This window comes from Rhea americana, unplaced genomic scaffold, assembly GCF_003343005.1.
Source record: "Rhea americana isolate MKP2758 unplaced genomic scaffold, rheAme1 scaffold_259, whole genome shotgun sequence".
Taxonomy (NCBI): Eukaryota; Metazoa; Chordata; class Aves; order Rheiformes; family Rheidae; genus Rhea; species Rhea americana.
The window spans coordinates 196,370-218,286 of NW_028186378.1; the positions used below are offsets into that span (position 1 = coordinate 196,370).

The 21,917-nt window shown below is 51.7% G+C and overlaps 1 protein-coding gene across 3 annotated transcripts in view; it reads right to left on the reverse strand.

Annotated features, from left to right (window-relative positions):
- The window catches only part of MLPH (melanophilin), a 30,889-nt gene extending 20,593 nt beyond the window's left edge, over positions 1-10,296 (reverse strand). For all 3 annotated transcript variants that reach the window (XM_085307459.1, XM_085307458.1, XM_085307457.1), the window contains exons 1-6: positions 10,019-10,296; positions 3,819-4,040; positions 3,422-3,531; positions 2,119-2,157; positions 1,742-1,836; positions 504-632 (exon numbers count right to left, since the gene is read on the reverse strand). In XM_085307459.1, the coding sequence (XP_085163585.1) occupies positions 504-632; positions 1,742-1,836; positions 2,119-2,157; positions 3,422-3,531; positions 3,819-4,040; positions 10,019-10,128 (705 nt within the window). In that variant the 5' untranslated portion in view covers positions 10,129-10,296. The remainder of the gene's footprint in view (positions 1-503; positions 633-1,741; positions 1,837-2,118; positions 2,158-3,421; positions 3,532-3,818; positions 4,041-10,018) is intronic.
- Between the last annotated feature and the right edge of the window lie 11,621 nt (positions 10,297-21,917).

Below are 21,917 nucleotides of genomic sequence, written 5' to 3' on the forward strand. Positions count from 1 at the left end.
TTTTTTTTAAGTGAAATTTCAACAGGAAAGGCAAACAGGAACAGCCCAAATAGCTTGATTTGAAACAGCTCAAGCTGGAAGAACTTTTGCCACATCCTGCGCAGCCCTAGCTGGATTCCCTCGCAGGAATTTGGGCGCCTGGGATAGCTAACCCTGGCACTGTTATCAGGACCACAGGGTGCAGCTCATCGCAGCTGCTCGTGCTAGAGCTTCCCGCGGGTCCTGCTGAGGCTCGGGAGCCCTAGCAGAGTGCTCCCAACAGGAGATGCAATGCCTGGGGAATGCAGCTGCCTCTGCGATGCTCTGAGCTTCCTTCGGACGCGTCTGATGTTCACGCAGTTCTGTGCCCCGTGGAAGAARAGATAGCAAGCAGGGCAAGAGAGACTGTCGTCACCTACCCAAACCACCGTGCAATCAGATAGCTGGAGGAGGTAATAGAGGTAGSAAGGAAGGAGGAGGGGAGGGAGAGACAGAGATGCAACCTCCCACCACTCTCCCAGTACCTGGAAGCCATCTGGGCTGAGGGCCGCTGGAGAAAGCTGCACAGACTGGCGGCGAGATTGAGCAGAGTAGTCTGAGTCCAGCTCGAAATCAAAGGGATGAACAGACAGGAGGCGCTTTGTCTTGCGCATCTTAGGCAGCGTAGAAGAAAGCAAAATTCAGCATAAAACTCAGCTGACCTTGACGGAAGGGGGAGGGAGGGCCCTGGTCTGCCGTGTGCGGGGAGCTGGCTACAAGGGGCAGCGCGTGCACGCYGTGGGCTTGCTCAAACTGGAGAAAAATAGGATTCCTAGTTTCCACAATGTTTGGATGAGGATCGAGGCTTTGAGCAGGCAGTGAGAAACTCTCCTGGTTTATAAAGGCACAGTGGGAATGTCGGCCAGGCTATGCCTGCGAGGAAAGTCCAGGATCTGCATTGAGTCCTGAAGCATTTCCCTGTCTCCAGGGAGGGGATAAGCCGGGGGCAGCGGTGCGCAAACCTCCAAAACTTTGTGAGGTCAAATCAAAACGAGGTATCAAGTGTGCGAAATGCGGCAAATAGCCACAGCCGCAGGCTGAAACGGTGTGTATACAACAGCACGTATGGAACGATGCAGGCATTTCAAACACGCAAGCGAATTTCACACGTGCTGCAAGGATAAACCCGCTTCGTATCAGGACTTATTAATTTGCATTTCAGCTGATKCACACAGTCCCAGAAAAAAACAGGAGATAAACTGATACAGTCCTGAACCGATACCGCTGAGAACGGACCTTTCAAAGCCATGACGTGGACACAGCTGAGAAGTTCTCTTTCACATTTAGCTATAATCCCTACCATGCATGTAGATCTTTTAACCTCTGAGCTGTTTATCAGGGGTGAATTTTGCTGTAGCTCCCAGGTTAAGGACTGGGAAGTAGAGGCCCAGAGAAGCACGGTGTTCAGGATCAYGCCGCAGGCGCTCTCAGAGTTGAGGGCAAACCCCACGTCTCCCAAGACCCAGCAAGCCCTGCACTTTGCTGTCCTATCAAGTATCTGTTCTTCTAGTAAAAAAGAGGTGGATATGGATAGRAGCTGGGACTTTCATGTTTTACTGTCTTAACTGTTCCTAAACCGAAGTGGGGTTTATTGCAGAGAAGGAAAACAGAGGGAAGGTCCCRATTTTGAACAAGGCACAGAAAGCCACCAGCACCCAATGAAGGCCAGAAGCAGTTTGGGGCRCAAAGGCAGGCAGAACAGGCCGCAGATGGAAATGCTCACCCTGCTGTAGCACTCTGCTTCGGCTCCACGAAGGACATCATCTTCGTTGTCACTGTCATCTCCAGTCCCACCGCTGGTGGGGAGCTGGCATTCACCTGGAGGAAGACAACGGCATGCCACGCATGGGCAACCCTCAGCACCCCCTTCCTGGCCGTTTTCCCTCTGGGCACACCAGTGCACCTGGAGGTGAGGTTGTGCTTCTTATCTGGGTTGAAAAGGTCTGGATTAGGAGCACGACTATTATTTTTTCCTCCCCTCTCCGCACACTAGAGCATGGTCAGCAGGGAGTGAAAAGCAAAAAGCATTGAGAACCTGGCTTGAATTTGAAGCCACCTGCTGCAATTCTCTTTAAACTGTAGTCCAAAAAATAAACTTACTGTTAATGTCTGGCAGGCTGTAAACTCTGTCATGAAGACCTAAATGAGAAAAAAAAATCGGGGAAAATAAATAAGCAAATATGTTTTCTCCAGGTACCTTGCACAGAACAAGCCACTGAGCTAAAATAACCGGAGTTCCCACTCTCTAACCATCACAAGACACAATCTCTTTAGAGAGAAGAAAAACACGTGCTGGGAGACGGGACTTGACTTTTCAAAATTGAAGAGCTTGTTGCCGCCACGTCCACAGGCCTAATGAAAAATACCACTGCCTGGGGATGGGCCAGGAGGGGAAGCCACAGCTGGACCGGCCAGCAACATGAGGCCACTCAAAACGCATCATGCTGCCAAATTACCTGCCACCAGAGACACACCGCAGGAGGACATCCTCGCTTGCTCAAGGACCAAGCCATTTCTCTGGTGTTAATTAAGTGACAAGAACAAAATCATTCGTCTTTCTCAGGGAGACATCAGAATCTCAATTTATGGATTTCTAGAGTCTAAAGCACTGCAATCCTCGCGCTCAGCTTGGTTCTCTCTCGGCTCGTCCTTGCTGGGTGGTCCCCTGCGTTTTCAGCCTGAGCGCCACATAAATTGTTCCTCAGGCCTTTAATTTGCTATTCAGTGCTGCTACCTTCCACGCTCTCGACAGTGCTTCTGCACCGAGTGGTCTGCAGAGAAGAGCAGTTGGACTGGTTGAATCAGCTTGGGCTTACGCTGTTCGTGCAAACRTTTTTTGTGGCCAAAAGATCAGAGGAAAGAAAAGCAAGAGCTGCAACTCTTACATAATTCCAGCCTTCAGCATGCAAGAACTGGAAAACGAAGGGTGAAATATTCTGAATTCCGTGGTAAAATCTTAAACCTTAATAGGGGAAAACGTTTCCCCAGAGAACATCTGCACAGACGCCCTCAGTACKGGCATGTGCCACGGGCTTCCCGCTGCTCCCTGTCCGTTCCAGCTTGCCCATCTGCTGGAAGTCGTAAAGATGGAAATCACGGCTAGCCACATGCAGACCCCAGCTGGCCCCRGCCCAGCAGAGGACGAGGGGAGGAGGTTTAGAGCCTGAAAAGCCCGGGCGCCTGCCGACGACGGGCACCGCGACGGGCAGCTGCCGTCTCAAGGAAGGGGGGTTGCCGCAGCGAGGAGGATGAAATCGCGGACCGGCCGGGATGCGGGCGACAGGTGACTCGGCGACAGCCAAACGCGGACTCGGACCGACGTCGGCCGGACGCTGGCAGCTCTCTTGGAAGTGCTGCGCAGACGCCTGCTCGGCACCCCGGGCGCAGAGAGCCCGCTCCTCACCTGGCTGCAACCTGCCGTAGAGCGACTGCAGCACTTTGGCACTTCCGAAGCGCTTGAAGCGGGACCGCACGTGCTCGTAGTACCACTCGAGGGACCCGATCTTCACAATCCTGCCCGCCGAGAGCAGAGAAAACGTACAGGTGAGCCAGCACAGCCGCGCTCTGGATAAGCCGGCCCTCACCCAGCACCCATCGAYCCCTAACGTGGGGGCTCCCATGCCCTCAGCAGACCAGGGGACGGATTGGGGGCAAATACCAGGCACAGAGAAGGGGAAACTACATTTATTTCCTCGCCACCTGAGCGGACACAGGCTTCTCGAGCCTCAGCCCAACGGCCTGCCCGGCTTCTCGCCTCCGTCGTGACCGCCCGCCAAGGGGACGTGCTGGCCGGCCGGTACCTGGACAGGCGGCAGGGATCGCAGACCCAGCCCTGCTCCTTTTTGTTGTAGCGGCTGCAGTTCTTGCAGGTGTAGAAGCGGCAGTCCAGGCACTGGCGCTTGCTGTTCAGCAGGAACTTGAAGGGCTGGAGGCAGTGGACGCAGTGGGTTTCGTTTAGGTGGGACTGACTCGTCAGGAACTCCCTCTTGCCGCTCGCCTTGTCGATCTTGCATTTCAGCTCCCTGCGGGAAAAATCCCAAACAAAGGAACGTGCATCAGGGAGGGAGACGGGGATACGGGTACAGCAGGGCCAGGGACCCCTCTGGCTGCAGCCTTGGGGTCAGCAAACACAACACTTTTCAGACCGACGCCGGCCCACACGCTATCCCTGCTCACGCTGTGGTTGATCTGCAGCAACCCCATGGAAATCAGTGGTGCTGCTCCAATTTTTACATCAGTGTATCCACAAGCAGAATTTCTCCACTAAGTGATTTTTCTTTTTTTAATTCCCCCTGGGTGCTTTTTCCAGCTGAATATAATCTCACCAAGCGCTGCAACCTCTCACATGGCAAACTCCACAACACTTAATCATTTTAGGGAACGATTTTCCAGGGAACGTCCCGAGTCTCACAGCTTGTGGAAACAGCTGTAGGGCAGATCTAATTTAGTAACGTGGCACGGGTTAACCAAGCAGAGCCAGGCAGAGAAGCGATGCTGGGCTCCAGATTCAGAGCACGCTCCTGTACGTTASGATCTGCCACTGCCAAATTTCAGGCGCAATTTGGCTGTGCCAAAATCCATCCCATTGCCACTGCAAGGTATTGACCACAAATGGCAGGAACCCCAGCAGAGCAACTGCTCTCACAAACACTCTGGCCACATCCCAGCCCACCGTGACCTTGGAGCCTGGAGTTCGGCCGGGAATTRAAAGCTTTTCTGGAATTCGGAGCAACAAAAAGCAATCAGAGATTAAAAAGGACATGTCAAGCAACCGTAGCAAATGATCTGACTAGAGAACTAGCCACAGTTCAGAAAAACAGGTTATATTCGAAATGCCTGGCTACGAGCTCGGGCTCTGGAAAGCAGCAGCCTGGAAACAGCCTGAAGGCGAGAGGGAAGCCTTGCGTGACCCTTGCTGCACGGGGCGTCGGGCTGCTGGGATTTCACCACCCCTTCTGGTCGAGTTTTAACCTAGACTTTCAGTGCTAAATTCAGCAGATTTTTTTTTTTTTTTTTTAATTAAAGGCAGACGTGACAGGCGCCGATGTTTCGGCTGGTCTGGAGGAAGCGGCCGGAGGAGATGCTCGCGCCGGGCCCGTGAACGCCCAGCTAACGCAAGCGCTTTCAAAGAGCACGCTCTCCTGGCACTCCGCTTCCCRGCCGGCTTTCCCGGCTAGCCGGATCAGATTATCAGAGCAGGTCCCCACGCAGGTTCAGCCCAAGACTGAACTCTCAACAATACCCAGGGTYGGATAAAATACCCATTGCAACCTACCGAGCCGGCAAGCACCACCACGTTGAAGGCAAGGACCTGCTGCATTACCTGAAGCCTTTCTATTTGCTCTCTAGGCTACGCACTCGCTCAGATATGTTTGTCTATTGGGCTATGGTTTAAAGACACTGTTTGATTTGTAGGGAAGGTCCTAGAAGCCTTGTTTTCTGTAGAGGCAGGGTAAGGAAACTGCATTTTCCAGCACAGAAATCAGCCTGGGCCAGAAACCTCAAGCAGTCAGGTGGCTTCACAAGGTTTGCACCCTATCTGGTAGYTACACCATTGCTAAACTTTCCTCTGGGGCTTCCTGACGGAGATGGGTGTAACCAAGAAAGAGCAGGCTTGAGCGCTAGACTGACAAAGCCAGCTCAGAAGACAAAACCTCTGTTGATTTAAATCCCCCACCCCACCCCCCAAACCGCCCCAAGGACTGGTCGGAGAGACAGGAAGGTCCCAGGGCTGCTTTGCAAGCCCAGCACGGAGCACAAGGCTTCTGGTTTGGCTTCTGGCRCCCTCCCGGCTGCCGGAGCGCAGGGAGACCGGCGAGGCCGTGCCGGCCGGTGGCTGACGCCGGGGTCACCGCAGCACCCAGTGGGGATCCTTCACGGACTCGCGGGAGGCTCCCACCATGGCAGTCTGTCTGTCATCATGAAGGGCATGAACAGAACCAAGCAGAAAATCTCCATTTAGCCCAATCAGTTGGCTCATTAGGGAGAAGCTCTCTTTTTTTTTTCCTGGGAAGATTTTTATAACTAGCTTGCTGCCAGCACGTTGGACCGTGTTCACTGTGACACTGGAGCGTTGTGCAAATATTTAGCAGTAAATTTCCACGTGACCCCCAAACAGAAAAGCTGCAAAGGTGCAGAGCATGCAAGCTTTACAAACCWCCTTCCAACCGCACCAGCCAAGGAAACGGGCCTGTTTACACTTGCATTTATTTTTGTTTCTTAAACGGGCGCTGCAGGTACCTAAATCAGCGCCTTGCTCAGCRCCCGGCTGAACRGYGGCGTTCAAGCCAGAGGATTAGGARGCAAAYACGGAGGAGGAAGCAGCTCTCCTCGGGACGCTGCTGGTCTTTGCGGATCAATCTCGGGCTTTGCGACAAGGGCCTACCTGGCCATGGCTTTCAGGTGCTACCCGAAACTCTGCGGTCCTTTTTTGCTCTACGCTCGGGCCATTTCCAGCAGGATGCAATCTTTCACTGAACTGCTTTCGCTTGTTTGCAGAGCCGATCAGACCCCTTCACACACACACACACACACACCCCCGCCTTGGTCACAAGGGTTGCCGAAGGAAAGCCAAGTTTCAGCCGAACCAGTTGAAAACCTGGAATTATAATTTCTCAGGCGAAGCCCTCCGCTTGCATGGTAACACAGAGTCCGGCCAGCTTAAGCTTTTGTCCGTCTCTGATGAATAGCTTTTTGCAAAAAAAAAAAAAAAAAAAAAAGGCAGCATGGAGGGGAAGCCAAGAGGGGAGAGAAAGCCCAAGGAGGGATGGATGTTCCTCCAAGGCTGGCGTGTTGGGACAGGCCCGGGGAAGAAAAAGCAAATGAAGATGGTCAAAGCAAAGAGAGGGCACGTACGCCCGCAGGTCCCAACTTGTTGCGGGCAGCAAAATGCTCACACGTCCCCCTTCTCCGGCATGGGAGAGCGTGGCAGCCTCTCCCAGCCTGGGCGACTTGTCCGCCGGTCCGTGCCGGGTGTTACATGAATACCTGCCGTGGGCCCTGAGCTGGGGCACACTGGTTTCCAGCTCCGCCGAGGAGCCCGACGAACGGCCGCYGGCTGGAAGCRGCCAGCGCTCCGGGTGCTYGCGCGGGAAGGGGATTCACCCACRGGAATCATCTCCTACCCGCACTGACCGGACCTGATGGGACCTTAGGGAGGCTCAGGCTAAAGAGGCTCCTTCCCTTGCTGCTGACGTTGGATCCAAACTTCCTCCCGCTTTTACATTTGCAAAGCCAGTTGTTTTTGGAAAAAAAAAAACAAAAAAACAAAAAAACAAACCTTGCATGCAAGAACTGCCTTTCTCTATGCTCTTCCCTAAATCTTACTGAATCTCTGCTCTGCCCTAAAAGCTTCAGCAGTGGCGGACACCACGGAGTTAATGTAAACCCTCCAGGGCTAGAAAGCAATGAATGCAGTAGAACAGGATGTTTTAGAGGCTGCAGCCTGGCCAGATCGAAAAGCAAAACTGAAAAACCAGACACTGCACCCTGCACCCTGGCATTCACTCTGGGAGCCTCGTGGGCATCTGCGTGGACCTACGCAAGCCAGGCTGGCGCCAAGGTCACATAGGSAAGGAACTAGCATCGCCTGCTTCTTTGCTGCAGGGCACAGCAATGTCTGCTCCCATATTTTCCTCCAATTCAAGCTCAGTGCCATCAGGAGGCAGACACCCAGCCTTTCCAGGTAATCAGATATTTTTTAATATACCCTTGTCTGATCTCCATCCTGCACTTTAGAGCTACCGGCAGTGGAAGGCAATAGATGATGACACAGAGTTATCCCTGCTGCCCACGCAGGCTGGGTTTTCTTAGGCAAAGGTTAATCAGGACACTGGAAAATTTGTATCTGAGAACTTTTCMTGGCTGATGGTGTACCAGTTCCTCATCAGCTCTCCCTGGCCTCAGCTGGCCTGGGTACTCTGAGCAGACAACAGATGAGGTGGCCCAGCYTGGCAACCCTGTCTGTGCAAGCTGGTTGCACAGGAATTTTGGCCTGTTTGGCCAGTCAGGGGTGCTAATTCTCACCGAGCTCTGCAACAGTGCTGTGAGCTGCAGGTATGCACTGCCAGATCACTTCTGTCACCCGCTTTGACCAGAAACGCAAGGAAGCCCACTACAATTTGGTGTTTTGAAACCCCCTTTGAGACAGAAGAAGCTGTTTTCCTGCCAGCCATCATMAGGTCACACAATAAATTGCAGAAGTAAGACTGAGAGGCTCCCAGGCGATCTTGAAAAAGTGTAATGAAAAGTGAGTTTTTCAAACCTATTTGCTTCTTTGGCCTCTGAAATCAATACCGACTTCTTTCAGAGCAGGCATCCTTGGGAGAGATCTTATTCCAGCTGCCTAAAATTCGTCCCGGAAGCTGCTGTAGTGGAGCTGCTGACCATTTTTTTCAGTGYGTTTAGTCTCATGGTAACCCCACAAAACTCCCCACTGGAGTTARCTGGGAACTTGCTCAGGGAAACATGGGAAGCTTCTGGCAGGGGAGGGATTACATCCAGGTCTCCCAGATGCCCCCGTCCCCAGCCAAGAGCTCACATGTGTGCTATGAAACACCTTGTAGAAGTGGTTCCCTAGGCAGAGGCAATGGGCAGTCCTGCCTGGGAAGCCCACAACAGCCAGCTTTCCAAGGATGCTTCTCAAGATCTCGCTTTCGCTAAGGAAACAAGCACCTAAAAGCTGACTACTCCAAAAAACTGCTGTGAAGCTGAAAATGAACGGCCCTGATCCTGGCCCTTCTTTAGCAGCAAACTGCTAATCCTGTAAACAAGGTATAAAATGAAGCAGTTCTCTTCTAAATCAGTATGTTGCATACAAAGATAGCTGGACTGAAGCCAGATATTTATCACGTTTAACAAACTCACTAGAAGATAGATAATCACACCTTTTTGCATCAGGACTGAACTCTAAGTGTCTGTTACCTTTTCTCCTCCACTGACTGAGTTTAGATCCTGCTCAGATGCAGGTATCCCAAGTGAAGATCGAAGGAGCATGATCCTCACCTATGCCATCCCTTATCCCTCCTTTCCGATCCAATGGAAAGAAATCAAGGAGCTCCCAGTCCCTAAAGGATAGCTGAGCCATCCGGCTGGCTCACAAAATTTAGAGCTAACTGGGGTTAGCAGAAGTGCAGTGCTGCCCAAAGGTGGCCTTGGAGCACCGGCTGTCACATTCAGATGACAGTGAGAACTTAGCCCAACGCTAACTAGGCTGAACAGGGATGCTGCAGCTGCTTAAAACAAACCCAAGAAACTCCGAGTGCAAGGTACCGACGAACAAAGCCAGGGAATCTTCTCACACACAAATTTCAGCTGACYGAGTATTTTTTTTAACTGGCACTTTTGTCAAGCGTCCTATGTACAATAGATATCTCAATTTGCTGTTCCAATGATTTCCAATTTTTGCCCAATTTGCAGATCCCTAAAATTTTCCAAGAGTGGCCATAGACCCCTGTATATAGCATACCTAAGCCAACGGACAATAGGTTTGCTCCTCTCAGTTATCTTCCAAGGATCCTCCAGAAGGTGTTTGTAGGCTCCCAGGACCCACCAAACCACTGACCACCACCCTCTGGTACCGAATGTATGAGAACCATTAAGTAAAGCAAAGGCAACGGAGCCAAATCTGATCGCTTGCTCCCTCTGAGATCCATACAGGTACCAATCCTGACTCCAGCCACGGGCATTTGTTCAGCGGGGCCAGATACTTAAGACGCATAAACCATCTGTCCGGGCTACGGGGATCTGCGCCAACGCTCACGCCCCGCGGAAGAATGCCGCTTTGCGCCTTTGCGGCAGGAAGGCATTGCCTTGCAGCTGATAACCTGTAAATCGCGACGCGTGAGTCACGAACGGGTCCCAGCTGCTCCTCCTTGCCTGCGGCTTCAATCTTTGGCTTGGTTTCTACACCCCCTACTTGGCGGGGCGTACGGGGATCTACGGCCACGGCTTCCTTCAGCGAGTCGCCGAAGCTTGCAAAACCCACGGAGAAGATACTCACTCCAACCGCTCTTCCTCTTTCTTCCGCAGGTCAAAGTCCCGCTGAACGACTTCCCAGACATGCTTGGCCTCTTCGTCAGTCAGCTTGGAAAGATCCAGCTTCCTCCCCATCTTGCGTCGCCGAGTCTACGCCGCGGCGCAGGCAGCGGTGCCTCGGGCAGGGCTGCGCGGGAGGCGGCACCGCTGACCCGAGTCCGCCCCGGTCCTCGCCTACCCTAGGGGGGCCGGGAGAGGGTGCAACGCGGCCGCTCTCTCTCGGCGGGCGCCCGAGCTCCTCGAACCCCGCCGGCGGGACAGAGCCCGCCCCGGGGAGGCAGGCGGYGGGACTTATCAGCCGCGGCTACTCCCCGGCAGCCGGCCCCGGGGAAAGCCGCAGGCGGCTCCACGCCTCGTCCGCCGGGCTTTGCTTCAACCAAGCGTCCGCTTTAGCCGGGGTGCGCGGCTCCGACCGACCTTAAAACCAACCCCCCCCCCCCCGCCCCTCTCCGGGGAGGCAGGCCACTGCGCTTGGGAGGGGGCTGATGCCACCACCGGTGTCACCATGCCAAGGACCAGCAGGCTTTTATTTCATTCCCCCCCCCTCTCCCCAGCAGGCACCTGAACACAGAGCAAGAGAGCAGCGCTGAAAACAAAAAGCAATTCTGAAGGCAAAAAAAGTTTAGTCTGCCGGGGGGCGGTCGCCTTGTCACCGTCAGCTGCCCCTTCTGCGGGCTGGCCAGGCTTTTTGCTACTCGTTTGCCACTGCGTTTTGTTCACGTGGTGCAGAGAATTATCTACCCCGGTAACTCACTCGAAACAAAGATGAGATTAACTTCTACGAACAGAGCCACAAAAGGACTTTGCATCCAAACTTGGACAAACTTTGTGCTGAAAAATGTCATTATCGTAGATGTGATTTGGGGTTAGATGTCGGGGCTGGGGGTGGCCGGGGTGGGGGGGATGCACAATCCGCACTGGAGGTTGCAAATTCATTCTAGCTCCTCTGCCAGTGGAGATGCGATCTCACCAAAAAAAAAATAAAAATAAATCAGTTTATTGGCAGGAGCGAGGCAGGAATTGAGCTGCTCCTTACATAAGCGCATTTGGGAGCCAGCGCGCCTCGCTGCGTCCAAACAGCAGAGTGGGTCAATAGATACTAATTAACATCACAAGGAGACCCTGTTCGAGGGCCTTTTAATACAGTCGTGCCAAGAGCTCAAACCCCTGGGCTTGCACCCGTCCTGAATACGAGGGCGAGCAGATAAGGGGGTGGTGGGCACCGGCCAAYGTCTTGTGGACTGCATATTCCCAGGAAGGGAAGCTTTCCCATAGGGAAACTTCAGCCTCCCCCCTCCTCCAACCTCCCCCGAACAACAGTATGCAAATCAGCAGAGACAGATTTTTCCTGTTGCAAATTTTGCAGYGATCGCCGGCTCCCAGTGAGCGTAGCCTCTGCTTTGCGAGAGAAAATCGAATCCGCCTGACCGCAGCGGTTTCCCCTGTCGCTTCTTCCTCTTACAGTCRTGCATAAAGGCCCCCAAATCTTATGAAGTCATGTTAAAACAACAACAACAATAAAAACCCAGAAAACAGAATCACGCTCATGCTGACACTAATATCACAAGTAAAAAGGCCAGCTGACACTAGGGTCTGCAGAGACCACATGTGAATGGGGTGGAAGGGACGAGGCAAATTGAGTATTTCCTGCTAGCCGGGCGTTTCTGGCAGCCTCATGTAGCCCAAAGCCCTTGATCTCAGTCGAGTTGGAGGCCTAGACCTCTTCTTGGCAAATCGGAAGGGAGAAGTGTTACAAGCTGAAGCAGGTAAGCACATTGCTGGCCAGAGGCAGCTGCAACTGGCAGCACGGGCAGCCTTGGAGGTGGTGAAACCATGGGGGTCTTGGCACGTAGCTGCTTGGAGAGGGGATATGCTGATTTACACCTGTGCCTACACCAGCTTTCCTCCTCAGGCTACGGATGGCTCCCACGCGTGTCCTTACTCCCAGCGCGGGGATATTGCAGGCACCTGGCCAGGCTGCAGGAGTGTCTGAAAGCTGGATGGAGTCAGACCAGGAGCGGCACCTCCTCAAGGCCATCTTCAAGCTGCGGTTGAAGCAGACACAAGGCTCTTATTCAAGGCAGCAGAGCRAAAGCAGCCCAGCTCCGACAACCAAGGCAGCAGGGAACATTTGCTGCTGACCCGGAGGAAGCCTTTGCTGCAGACTCACGGGTGCCTCTGTCTCTGCCTCCACCTCTCTGCAGTCATCTCCAAGTCATGAGATTTCTTAGGTCTGTGATCACATTCCTTCTGCCTTCAGCTTCTTGGCAGTTTTATAAAGACCTTTTATCATGTTGGTCTTGGGGAGGAGCAGGGTACAATGCAGCAGCTATTTCTGTACATGACCCATCAGGCATCGTTATGRGTCTTACTATTAATATGACTATTTAATTACGTTACTGCATGACTGCATCTCATGTGGAGGCAACCAGAATGACTCCAACAGCCTGGCTTAAAGAAAAYGGTCCTTCACTGTCTGCCTTTCGTGGTCTTTCATGGAAAACAACACTCTGACATTGGTTRCAATTAGAAAGCTACAGTCATGGGGGATTAGAAAACATTTGTTTTACTACCATGAGCAAGACTGARCAGTTCCTATTCAGTGAATTCCCCAGCTTCTTTTCACTGAGTAGTGCCTTAGCAAGAAGGGGAAGCAGGGCACTTGCCTACAAAAAGCTAGCGGCAAGGGTCCCACCAGGAGCTGAATTTTTGCACAGCCTTCAACCTTTGGATTTTCACTAGTGAAGCGGGTGAACTTGGTCCTGTGTCAGCATATCATTTGCAGAGATTAAAAATGTAATCCAAGCATCCGCCTGTGGACAGGTGGCAAAATACTTGGCAAAGGCTGTCACCCTCTAGAGCTCATAGGAATTCACCAAGGTAAACAGTAGCTGAACAAACATGAGTTAATCCCGTTTGAGTCAACGTGACTTCAAGGCCACTTCAGACACAGGTGTTTTAATGGATTGTTACCTATTGCAACCCAGCAGTAACAGATAAAAACACAGAATGTTTTGGGCTAAATAGATTGGCAGCAGCCATGGGCGAATCCTATCTGCAGTCCGGGAGGTGCAAATTGAGAAACACTTCGAGCCTCAGAGCCTGGGTCTGGTTAAGGTTTGGCATCAGTTTCAACATCACTGATTTAGGGGAGTTGTGCTGGAGATCAACGGTTCAATACATCTCAGATGTGAAATGCTCATGGACAGGGCTGGAAGCAGAAATATTTCCAAGGATCACAGGCAAAGATGAAAGTCTTGAAGAACAGCTCAAACATGACATAGACATGTGCTATTTGATGATTCTTCATCTTGTTCCCATTGACTCGCCCCARCCAGTTGATAATAAATGCTAAGATTTTCATGTCGTTCTGACAGTGATGACACAGAAGTTTTGCTGAAGATCTCAAACTCAAGTGACCCCACCAAATTAACAAGAGGATCATTCAGACAATTTCCCCCCCCAACACTTCTTACATGTAATTTGTGTGGTGCCCGGGATTACAGTCCAYGTCAGGGACTTGGATTAGCACTGTCCATACAGAGCATAACACTGCAGAAGAGGCTGGGGGCTTTGCCAGCCACACTTGAAACCCTAAACACCGAAGAAGATGTGAGAGAAAATCGGAATTACCAGGTGAGGACACTAACTGGATGCTCCTGTTCACTCAACTAGCACGGTCAAAAATGAACTCTATTTAGGCACATAGGCACAGTTTTAGAGGGCTAACAACAAAGCAGCTCACACATGTCTCAAGTGCTTACTTGCTTGCAAATACAGGCTGTCATCACTGAACTGGTTTCTGCTTTGTCTGAGTTCAGAGGGGGTCTCTTTTCTAGGAAAAAGGCAGAGCTGATATTGCTGAAAAGGAGAAACAGACCCCAGCTGCCTGTCCTTTGCTACTTACAGCCTGTCTGCTAGGASCTGACGTTGGGGAGATGACATCGTGAACCAGACGGCAGGAAAGGGCTCCTTTTGTCTAAAGAAAATCAGAAGTGGGTCCCTGGAAGTCAGATGAGATCGACAGAGAGGAAAACTTCAGCCTAAAAGCCTCTTTGACAATGCTTCGTGACTGGGAAGAGGAAGAACTGCCCATTTCCCCCAGTGAGAAACCCCGAAACAGAAACCCTTGTAAAGGGTTCACTGCCCACAGAAAGAGTCTGAGCAGGGTTTTGCTTTTTAATTCCCCAGCCACCCAAGACTATGGTCAGGAGGCACGAGCGAGAAGGGGTTCGGCATCGTCTCTGGTGATGCATCTCTGCAAATCCTGAAGCCCTTGAAAGGCAGAGGACCCTAATGCAAACCGCACTGATTAAACAACTGAGATTTTAAGTAAGACAAAGCCAAAGGAAAGCCAGGGACCAAGGTCTGGTCCTTCGGCATACCAGCACAAACAAAATGCTCCTTGTTCACATACTGTCTGGCTCTGCTCCTGAAAAGACTGTGTGCAACCATCCAGCACCCAACACGATATTGCTGTGCGCAGTGGGAGATGTTTGTGCCCAGGGCTCAGCAGTCTCCGCTCTTCCCTGGAAGAAGGGGAGACCTTCAGCACAGCAGCTTCTCCCGTGCCAGGTACCACGGTCCAGATTCAGCACAACACCCAGGCAAGCGCTTCACTTCCAAATGCAGAAACAGGAGGTCAGCGGAGCTCTTTGTGTCCTTTGCTTTAGAGATCGGCAGAAATGCTCAGCCGGATTCGAGAACAGGAGACATACCCAAACTGAAAAATTGAATCCTGTGTATCCAGACTTCTGTGTATCCAGGCATTTTTTTTTCCCTTAATGTGTACTGGATTTGGAAGCCGTGAGAACTGGTCTGAAGCTTGCTCAGATTCTGCTTTCAAATCACTGATACCAGGCTCTTAATTAGCAATAAAATTTATCTCCTTTTGCTTTCACTAGTTGAAAGTTAGAAACCACAATGACGTAGATATCAGCTCACACAACGAGCTGCCTAACATGCAAAACCCAATTCCCACAGAGCTAAAGCTTCATGCCTGACTCACTTCCAGACCCCTCGTTTCTCCAATGGAGGAACTCCGTGCTGCGTTAATGGAAGAGCAGAGATAACTCTGCATCTGGCATCTGACCGCATGCAGGAAATGGAGATAGAGCTGATAATACTCCTGCTGTTTGCAAGCACGTTTCTTGGTGGGCTCTGAGCTGGCGAGTGCCAACACATTTTGCATGAGAGTCTTCTGGAATAACCAGTGTAACTGGAGATGAGATGCACCACCGAGCTATCCTGGCTTCCCAGGCTGGTCCATTTCCCTCCCACCAAGCTCCCGTGCACCACCGCTGATGGGGGCAATGGCGCTCCTCAGGGAGCATGGCCATGGACATGGCCAGATGCCTTTGCTTTTACCAGATTTCAAGTATCTCCTCGTCTGAGAAATCCCAGCAACCTCTGTGAAGCCACTGGAAGATTTGTTATCTCCTCATATGTAAAAAACAAAACAAAACAAAAACCCAAAACAGCAGTGCAAGGCCTCTACAGAGGTAAACACGATCCCTTTGACTTGCACAAAAGCAAGTAGGAGATGCAACCAAGCTGGCACAGAACACCCCCCCTCCACCAAGGCTTTCCAAATAGTGCCCCACAAAAGCTACTCATCACATGCTGCCTTCACRGGGTACCGCTAATCTTGCGCGGCCGTTTGAGACGGTCTGATGAATCATCTGCTTATCAACACCCTCTTACTACACACGAGACTGGCTCCAGCAATAAACGAACACAWGCTGCTATTCTTCTCCTTCAGCAGGCTCAGCGAGTAAGCTGAAGGGCAACCTAGAAGCCACAGAGCTGCCTGCGTTTGTGTGGTTTTTGGGCAAGTCGCATGATCGCCCCCCACATGCGAGCTGCCAGCCCCTGTTGGCCATGGGAATAGAGGCAATGGTGAGAGCGGGCTGGTGAAGGAAAGGCATTTGTGGCWTATATCAAAATTACAGCCTGTTTTCTTTTTTTTCAAAGGGAGCTGCAAAAATGAAGTGCCTAACTCCCAGTGACTTGAAACTTGGACTCACTTGCTCCATGGGTGGGAGATGCCACCCAGAAATATTCTTGCTGGAGGGTGGGAGGGAGGCGGGAAAGGGGTAAAGGACAGCCTGCAGGACCCATCAGAGCTGGCAGACTACACCACAGATGACTCTAGACTGGAGAAGAAGCAATAAAACACCCTGAGCACTGAACAGAGTGGGAGGCAGAGATGTTCTGAAGGGCTCTTTGGATTGATAGGAGAAGGGGAATTTTATAAGCCCATCCCATCCASAAAGCACGTTCCACTTAATAAAAGTAGATTTTCCTCCTTCGTTAGCCTTTCTAATACAGTTCCAGCCAGAACCAAAATAACTTTCTTGTAGCTTTTTCCATTGTAATTCAGTTTTCATTCTGGGTTGCCCCCAGGGCTGGAGGCTCCTGGGGCCTTGGAGCCCTCCATTCTCAGTCAGCCATCTGGGCTAGTAGGATCCTGCAAAAAAAGAGGCTACCACGTGTATGTTCACCAGTATCAAAAGTCAGAAGGGCCCTTCTGAAAAGCTATGGGGAAAGTGAGGTTTCACTAAGTCATCCCAGATAGGGAACTTCATACAAGACCACATGGAAGACCACACAGACCATATCTGAGCTGGCCACACATAACTTAGAGAGCTGGCTAGCAGAGAGATCAGCCCCGTCCTCGTACTCCTCCAGGCTCCCAGTCCCCACTTAGCCCACGGATGCCTCAGTGTCACAGCTGCCAGGCTCCCTGTCCTTTCTTTTCTTGTAAGCACCCAACAGCGAAGAAAGCATCGTGTTACACATCACCCCGCTTGGCGCTTCTTTTCTGGGTATTCACAAAAGATTGCTCAAGTGGAGAAGGAATAAGTATCACGTATGGTTGCTCCAGCTGTGTTTGAGACTAAAGCCAAATACCCTCTGCCAGTTACTGATGCATTCCCAGTACTACTGGCCACAGGCTACGTGGAGCTCAGAGCTGCTCCGGGAAACTCCTCGGGAGAGAGTAGTTTCCTTCTGCCACCTTGTGGAGTCCGGCAAAATATACAGGCACTCAAGCATGGGAGGAGTGTGAATGAAAGGGGCTTTTCTTGATTAAAAAGGGCTCTTGCTTCGAAAAAGCTGCCTCTGTGGCTGCAAAGCCCCCTGGGCGCAGGGGAGCCCAGGCCATCTGACCCCGGCAGGGACAGAGCAGCTCCCACGGGGCATGGGTTGCTCCAGAAGTCACGGCAGCAGGAGAGGTTTAACATGTTTGTAGGAAAGGGCACAGGCTCTCTAGAGCAGCAACTGCTGTTGCTGTTGCCTAGTGAAGCTGACGTGCAGGTGTCTCCTCAGGGTCACACTTTTAGCATTGGGGATTGCAGCCAGGTCCAGGGAGCCTGGCTGGCTTTGGAGTCCGAGAAGACTCCTACTGGGTGGCACGGGAGAAATAACACTAATGCCCCAGCAGTGGGTGGCAATAGGAAACAGCCATCCCTTCTTGGGCTCCTGGAGAGGTTATCTGGGATACATCCTTCAAGACAGCTTTGGAGCTACTGTCCTTCCTTGGCACAAACTCCACCAGCTTTCAGGTGCTCAGAAGCCACTGTGAAAGCTGTGAGATCTCCCTGGGATTTGCTGCATCTGAAGGAAGTGTGCTAATGGCAGGCACGACGAGGCTGGTGCCATGCAGGGACTGCACTGGGAGTGGCATTTTTCAGCTGGTGTGAGATGAGGTGCCACGTCTTACTCCACCTCCAGGAGCTTTTTGGCAGCCAGTCCTGGACAGGGAAACTGTCATGTCTGTCCCTCTCTGTGTAGTGATAGTCACTCACTCATATTGGAGTCCTAACATTAGCCAAGAGTAGGATTGCAAAGCCATCCTGTTTTTTTTTTGTTTGTTTGTTTGTTTTTTTTKGGGGGGGGGGGAGAACAGAGGTATACTCCTCCGGCTCTGGTAAGTTGTTCCTTGCTCTCTCTTTTCTGCTTCCAAGCGGAACGCTCTGATTTCTGAACTGTACGTTAACCCCAAGAGAAATCTCGGTCAGCAGTGCTCACCCTGATGCCTTCCCATTTGCTATCTCTGGAGCATCCTGCTTGCAAGGCCAGCAGTGAGAACAGCTGTTTTTAGAGTGTATTGACCCGCTCACACACCCACCCCTCGAATGATAGCACAAGGCTGCAAGTGTTTGTCTCAGCCCTGGATACTGAAAATGCCACCCCCTCACTCTGTTTAGAAAGAGCAAATCCAGACCATGCCCCAAAACTTCCCAAAGCTCTTTGTTTCGGGACTACCACCTCTCCTGAAAGTACCACTTCTTCAGCTTCTCCAGCAGACCATCAGGCACTTGTGGGGCATCCAGGGAGCTGGGGAAGCCTGACTGGGATGCCTTGAGCAAGGCCTGTCTTGTGGGGAGCATGGATAGGTTGTACCATCGGGGCATCCCTCTGCGTAGTATGAGCAGCGCTCGGGCTGGTGCATGAAGATACAGGCCGTGCTCAGTTGCTGGCCTCCTCCAGAAGAGCAGATCTGTCAAGGTGACATATTGATGTTCTCATCTAGCTGGCCAAAATCTGGAGATGTCCCACAGGATGGTTGTATTGCACTTGTTGTACAAACGCTGAAGCAAGGCCTGATATATGTGGCAAATAAAGTTACTTATCTGAGTAAGGTCTGCAGGAACACCATATTCCTCCTGAAGTCCATGGGGAAACAGGGGTAGGCTATCCCTCACAGACAACAGCTCTCCAAGCTGAGGCTCGGGGCCAGAAGCAGACTTTTTATGCACAAAATACGACGCCATCACAGCAGCTCTGTCCGACTAAGGACTCCTCGCTATCAGCCAGACCTAGGATCTCTCGAGAGGGCTGTAATTCAGGTGTATCTCCAGAAATCTCCCTCTGCAACGTCAAACAGCCAAGATCTCTTGCRATGCAAGTCTCCAGAGGGGCTCAGCTCCGGCAGCGACGGGGCCACGTGGCGTCCCTCAGCTGGGCACGTTCTGCAYGCTCCGCAGAGCTTGGTTTGTGGCCGAGCGCTGTACGAGCTGGGCCTGGGCATGGAGACAAAAGACTGAGGGATTTTTGTTTTAATGAAGACACTGCATACTTCTCTTTCATAAACTATTTTTTTCCTTCTTCCTTCCTTTTTTTTTTACAGTTCTCTTGCCAGGTACTGTCGATGAGGAGGTGGCCTCCCCACTCTCCAAAAAGCTTAAACCATGGAAAAGAAACAAACACCATCTCTAAGAGTCCCTTTTATTTTTTACCTTTGGAAAGCTCTCCCAACCTCGGGGGAGTGCTAAAAACTGTCCTTTCTCCTCCCTCTTTCTTCTGTTGCTAGAGAAGAAAAATCCCAACTGCTATCCCATGACTGTGGTGAAGCCCAGCCAGGGTTGGCCTCTGACGGGGGGGAAAAAAAAGACATCTCCTCCTCGCTCTTTCGGTATTCCTGATCTTAGTTGAGGAAAGGCCAAATTGGCATTTTTGTGAAGCATTTTAAGTCATTCTGTAAAAGTCTGCCCTGGAGGATCTGACTCTTGCTCCTCGTACCTCTAGGCCCACCGTGTCCCAAGTAAATGCTGCCATCCTCCTTCAAACAATACCCCGTTAGAAACCTTACAGCCACACTAGCTTTGCGGCGATGCTTGGGGGCCACCGGTTTGTGACAGGGAAGCGCCTGGCTCAGGCAGGAGAATGGTGCATTTTCCCTGTCTCCAGTTGTCACTTATCTATTTGGCTTCGCCCTTCAGGATGCAAGTCCTTTGGGTTCAAGCCCATTGCTCATGTTGGGGTTGTCCAGCACCTTGCACAGCCATATAAGCTAGGTTAAAAAAATCATATAAAGCCAAAGCAATTTACCTGGGACACCCCAGACCACAAAGACCTCAAAAGAACCAGCAGCTCTGTGGAAAGGTTGAACACAGAGGAGGATTAATCAAACTGAGCACTCAAGCAATGGCTATCGAAGCAGGGCTGCTAAAAAGGTTGTTCTCCGCTGCCTTGGCTCGGCAGTCCTTTGGGGCCAGGTGCCGTGTTTCCACCGGCAACACTTTCCTTCTGTGGCTTCCCTTGGTCCGGCATTTATCGGGATTCCCTTGGATCGGCGGTTATCCTCTGCTTTGGTACTTCTCCCCAGGATGGGCTCCCCGCTGTGCTCACTCAGGCGGTTGGTGTTAGCTCAGCGCTTTTCTGCGTGCGTTTCCATCTTGGGGATGCCGACGGACTCGGGGCCACGTCCGATGAAGGATGAGAGCGGTGCTGTTCCTCCCCCGGAGCCCTCGACTCTGCTTCAGGGAGGTATTTTACGGCCAAGTTGTTGGCACGTTTGCTTGCAGCAGGCATGGCTGGCTGCGATTTATCCAGCTGCCTGGACGCAGGGATCTCGCTGTAGGTGCCGAGGGCCACCCTCCCTGCTAGATATCTGATTACTGCGGCATCTTGCCCCAAACGATAGCCCGCTGCCGAGACATTAGCCAGATCAATCCTTCCAGGGAAACAACGCGTAAGCTTAGTACAAAAACTTCCTCGCTCTCTGCTTTGAGACGCCAGTCTCGGCGGGGGATTATTTCACATACAATGTATTTTCATTCAGCCTGCAAGTGCCTAATTTCATCCAGGGACTCGCAGAGCAGAGAGCTGGCGAAACAAGCTGGCCAGATGTTTCCCGAGGAGACTCGTGCTCCTATATGGCACTGCGAGGAGGAGGTTAGTGGCAGGCTCCTAGAGGCTATAGATCAACTGAGAAATTAGTGAGGACACGACGTACACGCTGTACTCTGCACATCAGCGCACGTCCCTGCTAGACCAAAGTCTCCCTCCTGCGAACCGGGGGAGGGAATCAAATTACTCAACTGGTGCTTCGGAGCCGCAAAATCTTTCGGCGTGAACTCCACAGCCGGTCGTGTGCTCCACCTCGGTGCTTTTGTGCCYGCTCAGTGCAGAGCTTTGGAGGTGAGGAGGGAGCGGTGGGTGCTGCGAACGCAGGAGCTATCACGSGGCCCGTTGCCTCCGTGGTCCGGGCATCGCCTAAGCCCGCACCRTCACATGGAAGGAGAGCCCAGGCTGGGCTAACCAGGCGGGCGCGAGGTTAAGGAGAACACCTCCATCCTCAAACCAGCCTTACCAAGGCTCYGATGTCCATCCTACCATGGCATCTTCTCCAGAGCGACTTTTTTTTTTTTTCTTGGAAACTAAGCAAAGGCTGGGAAGACTCATTTCTGCTGCCACCTCCCTGCCAAGGCTACTCTTTCTTACACTGGTGGCCCATGACCAAAGAAACCCACCCTCTGGGTAAGATGTTGTCACCATGAGACCATGTAAAGCAAAAACATATGGCAAAGGAGTCCAGGGTGGATTTGGTTTTTTTTGATTTAAGAACAATAAGTTTGATGGATTAAGGAATAAATGCTGCTGCTGCCAGAGGACAAAAGTCTTCAAAGCTATTAGATTGCTCAGAAGGCTGGGAGGGAGCATAACATGGATTAACTGTGATTTGGGAGAGGAAACGAATGACAGCTCTCTGTAACGCATGGGAGCAAATCTCYGTCATGTTGTCACAAATTTGGCATTTATGGATGGTGTAAGCTGGCCACTTGGCCTCTGCTTCATCTCAAGGCAGAGGTCTTTTTGGAGATCACCAGAGAAAATGTGTCTTGTTTGCTGCTGAGCAGAAAAGCAACAGAAGGAAGGGAGATTTTAAACTCCAGTTACAGAGAGACAGCCTTGCTAGACAGCAGCCTGACAAAGCTGCTGCGCTGTAGTTTTCGCACCTTTCCACCTTCCAAAAATGGTCTGAAATAGAGCCTTTTTGCACCTAGCAAGCCTCTCCTAGTCCTGCATTTACCAGAAGGTGTGATGGAGAGCAGCCTTTAAGAGGGAAGTTTGCCAAA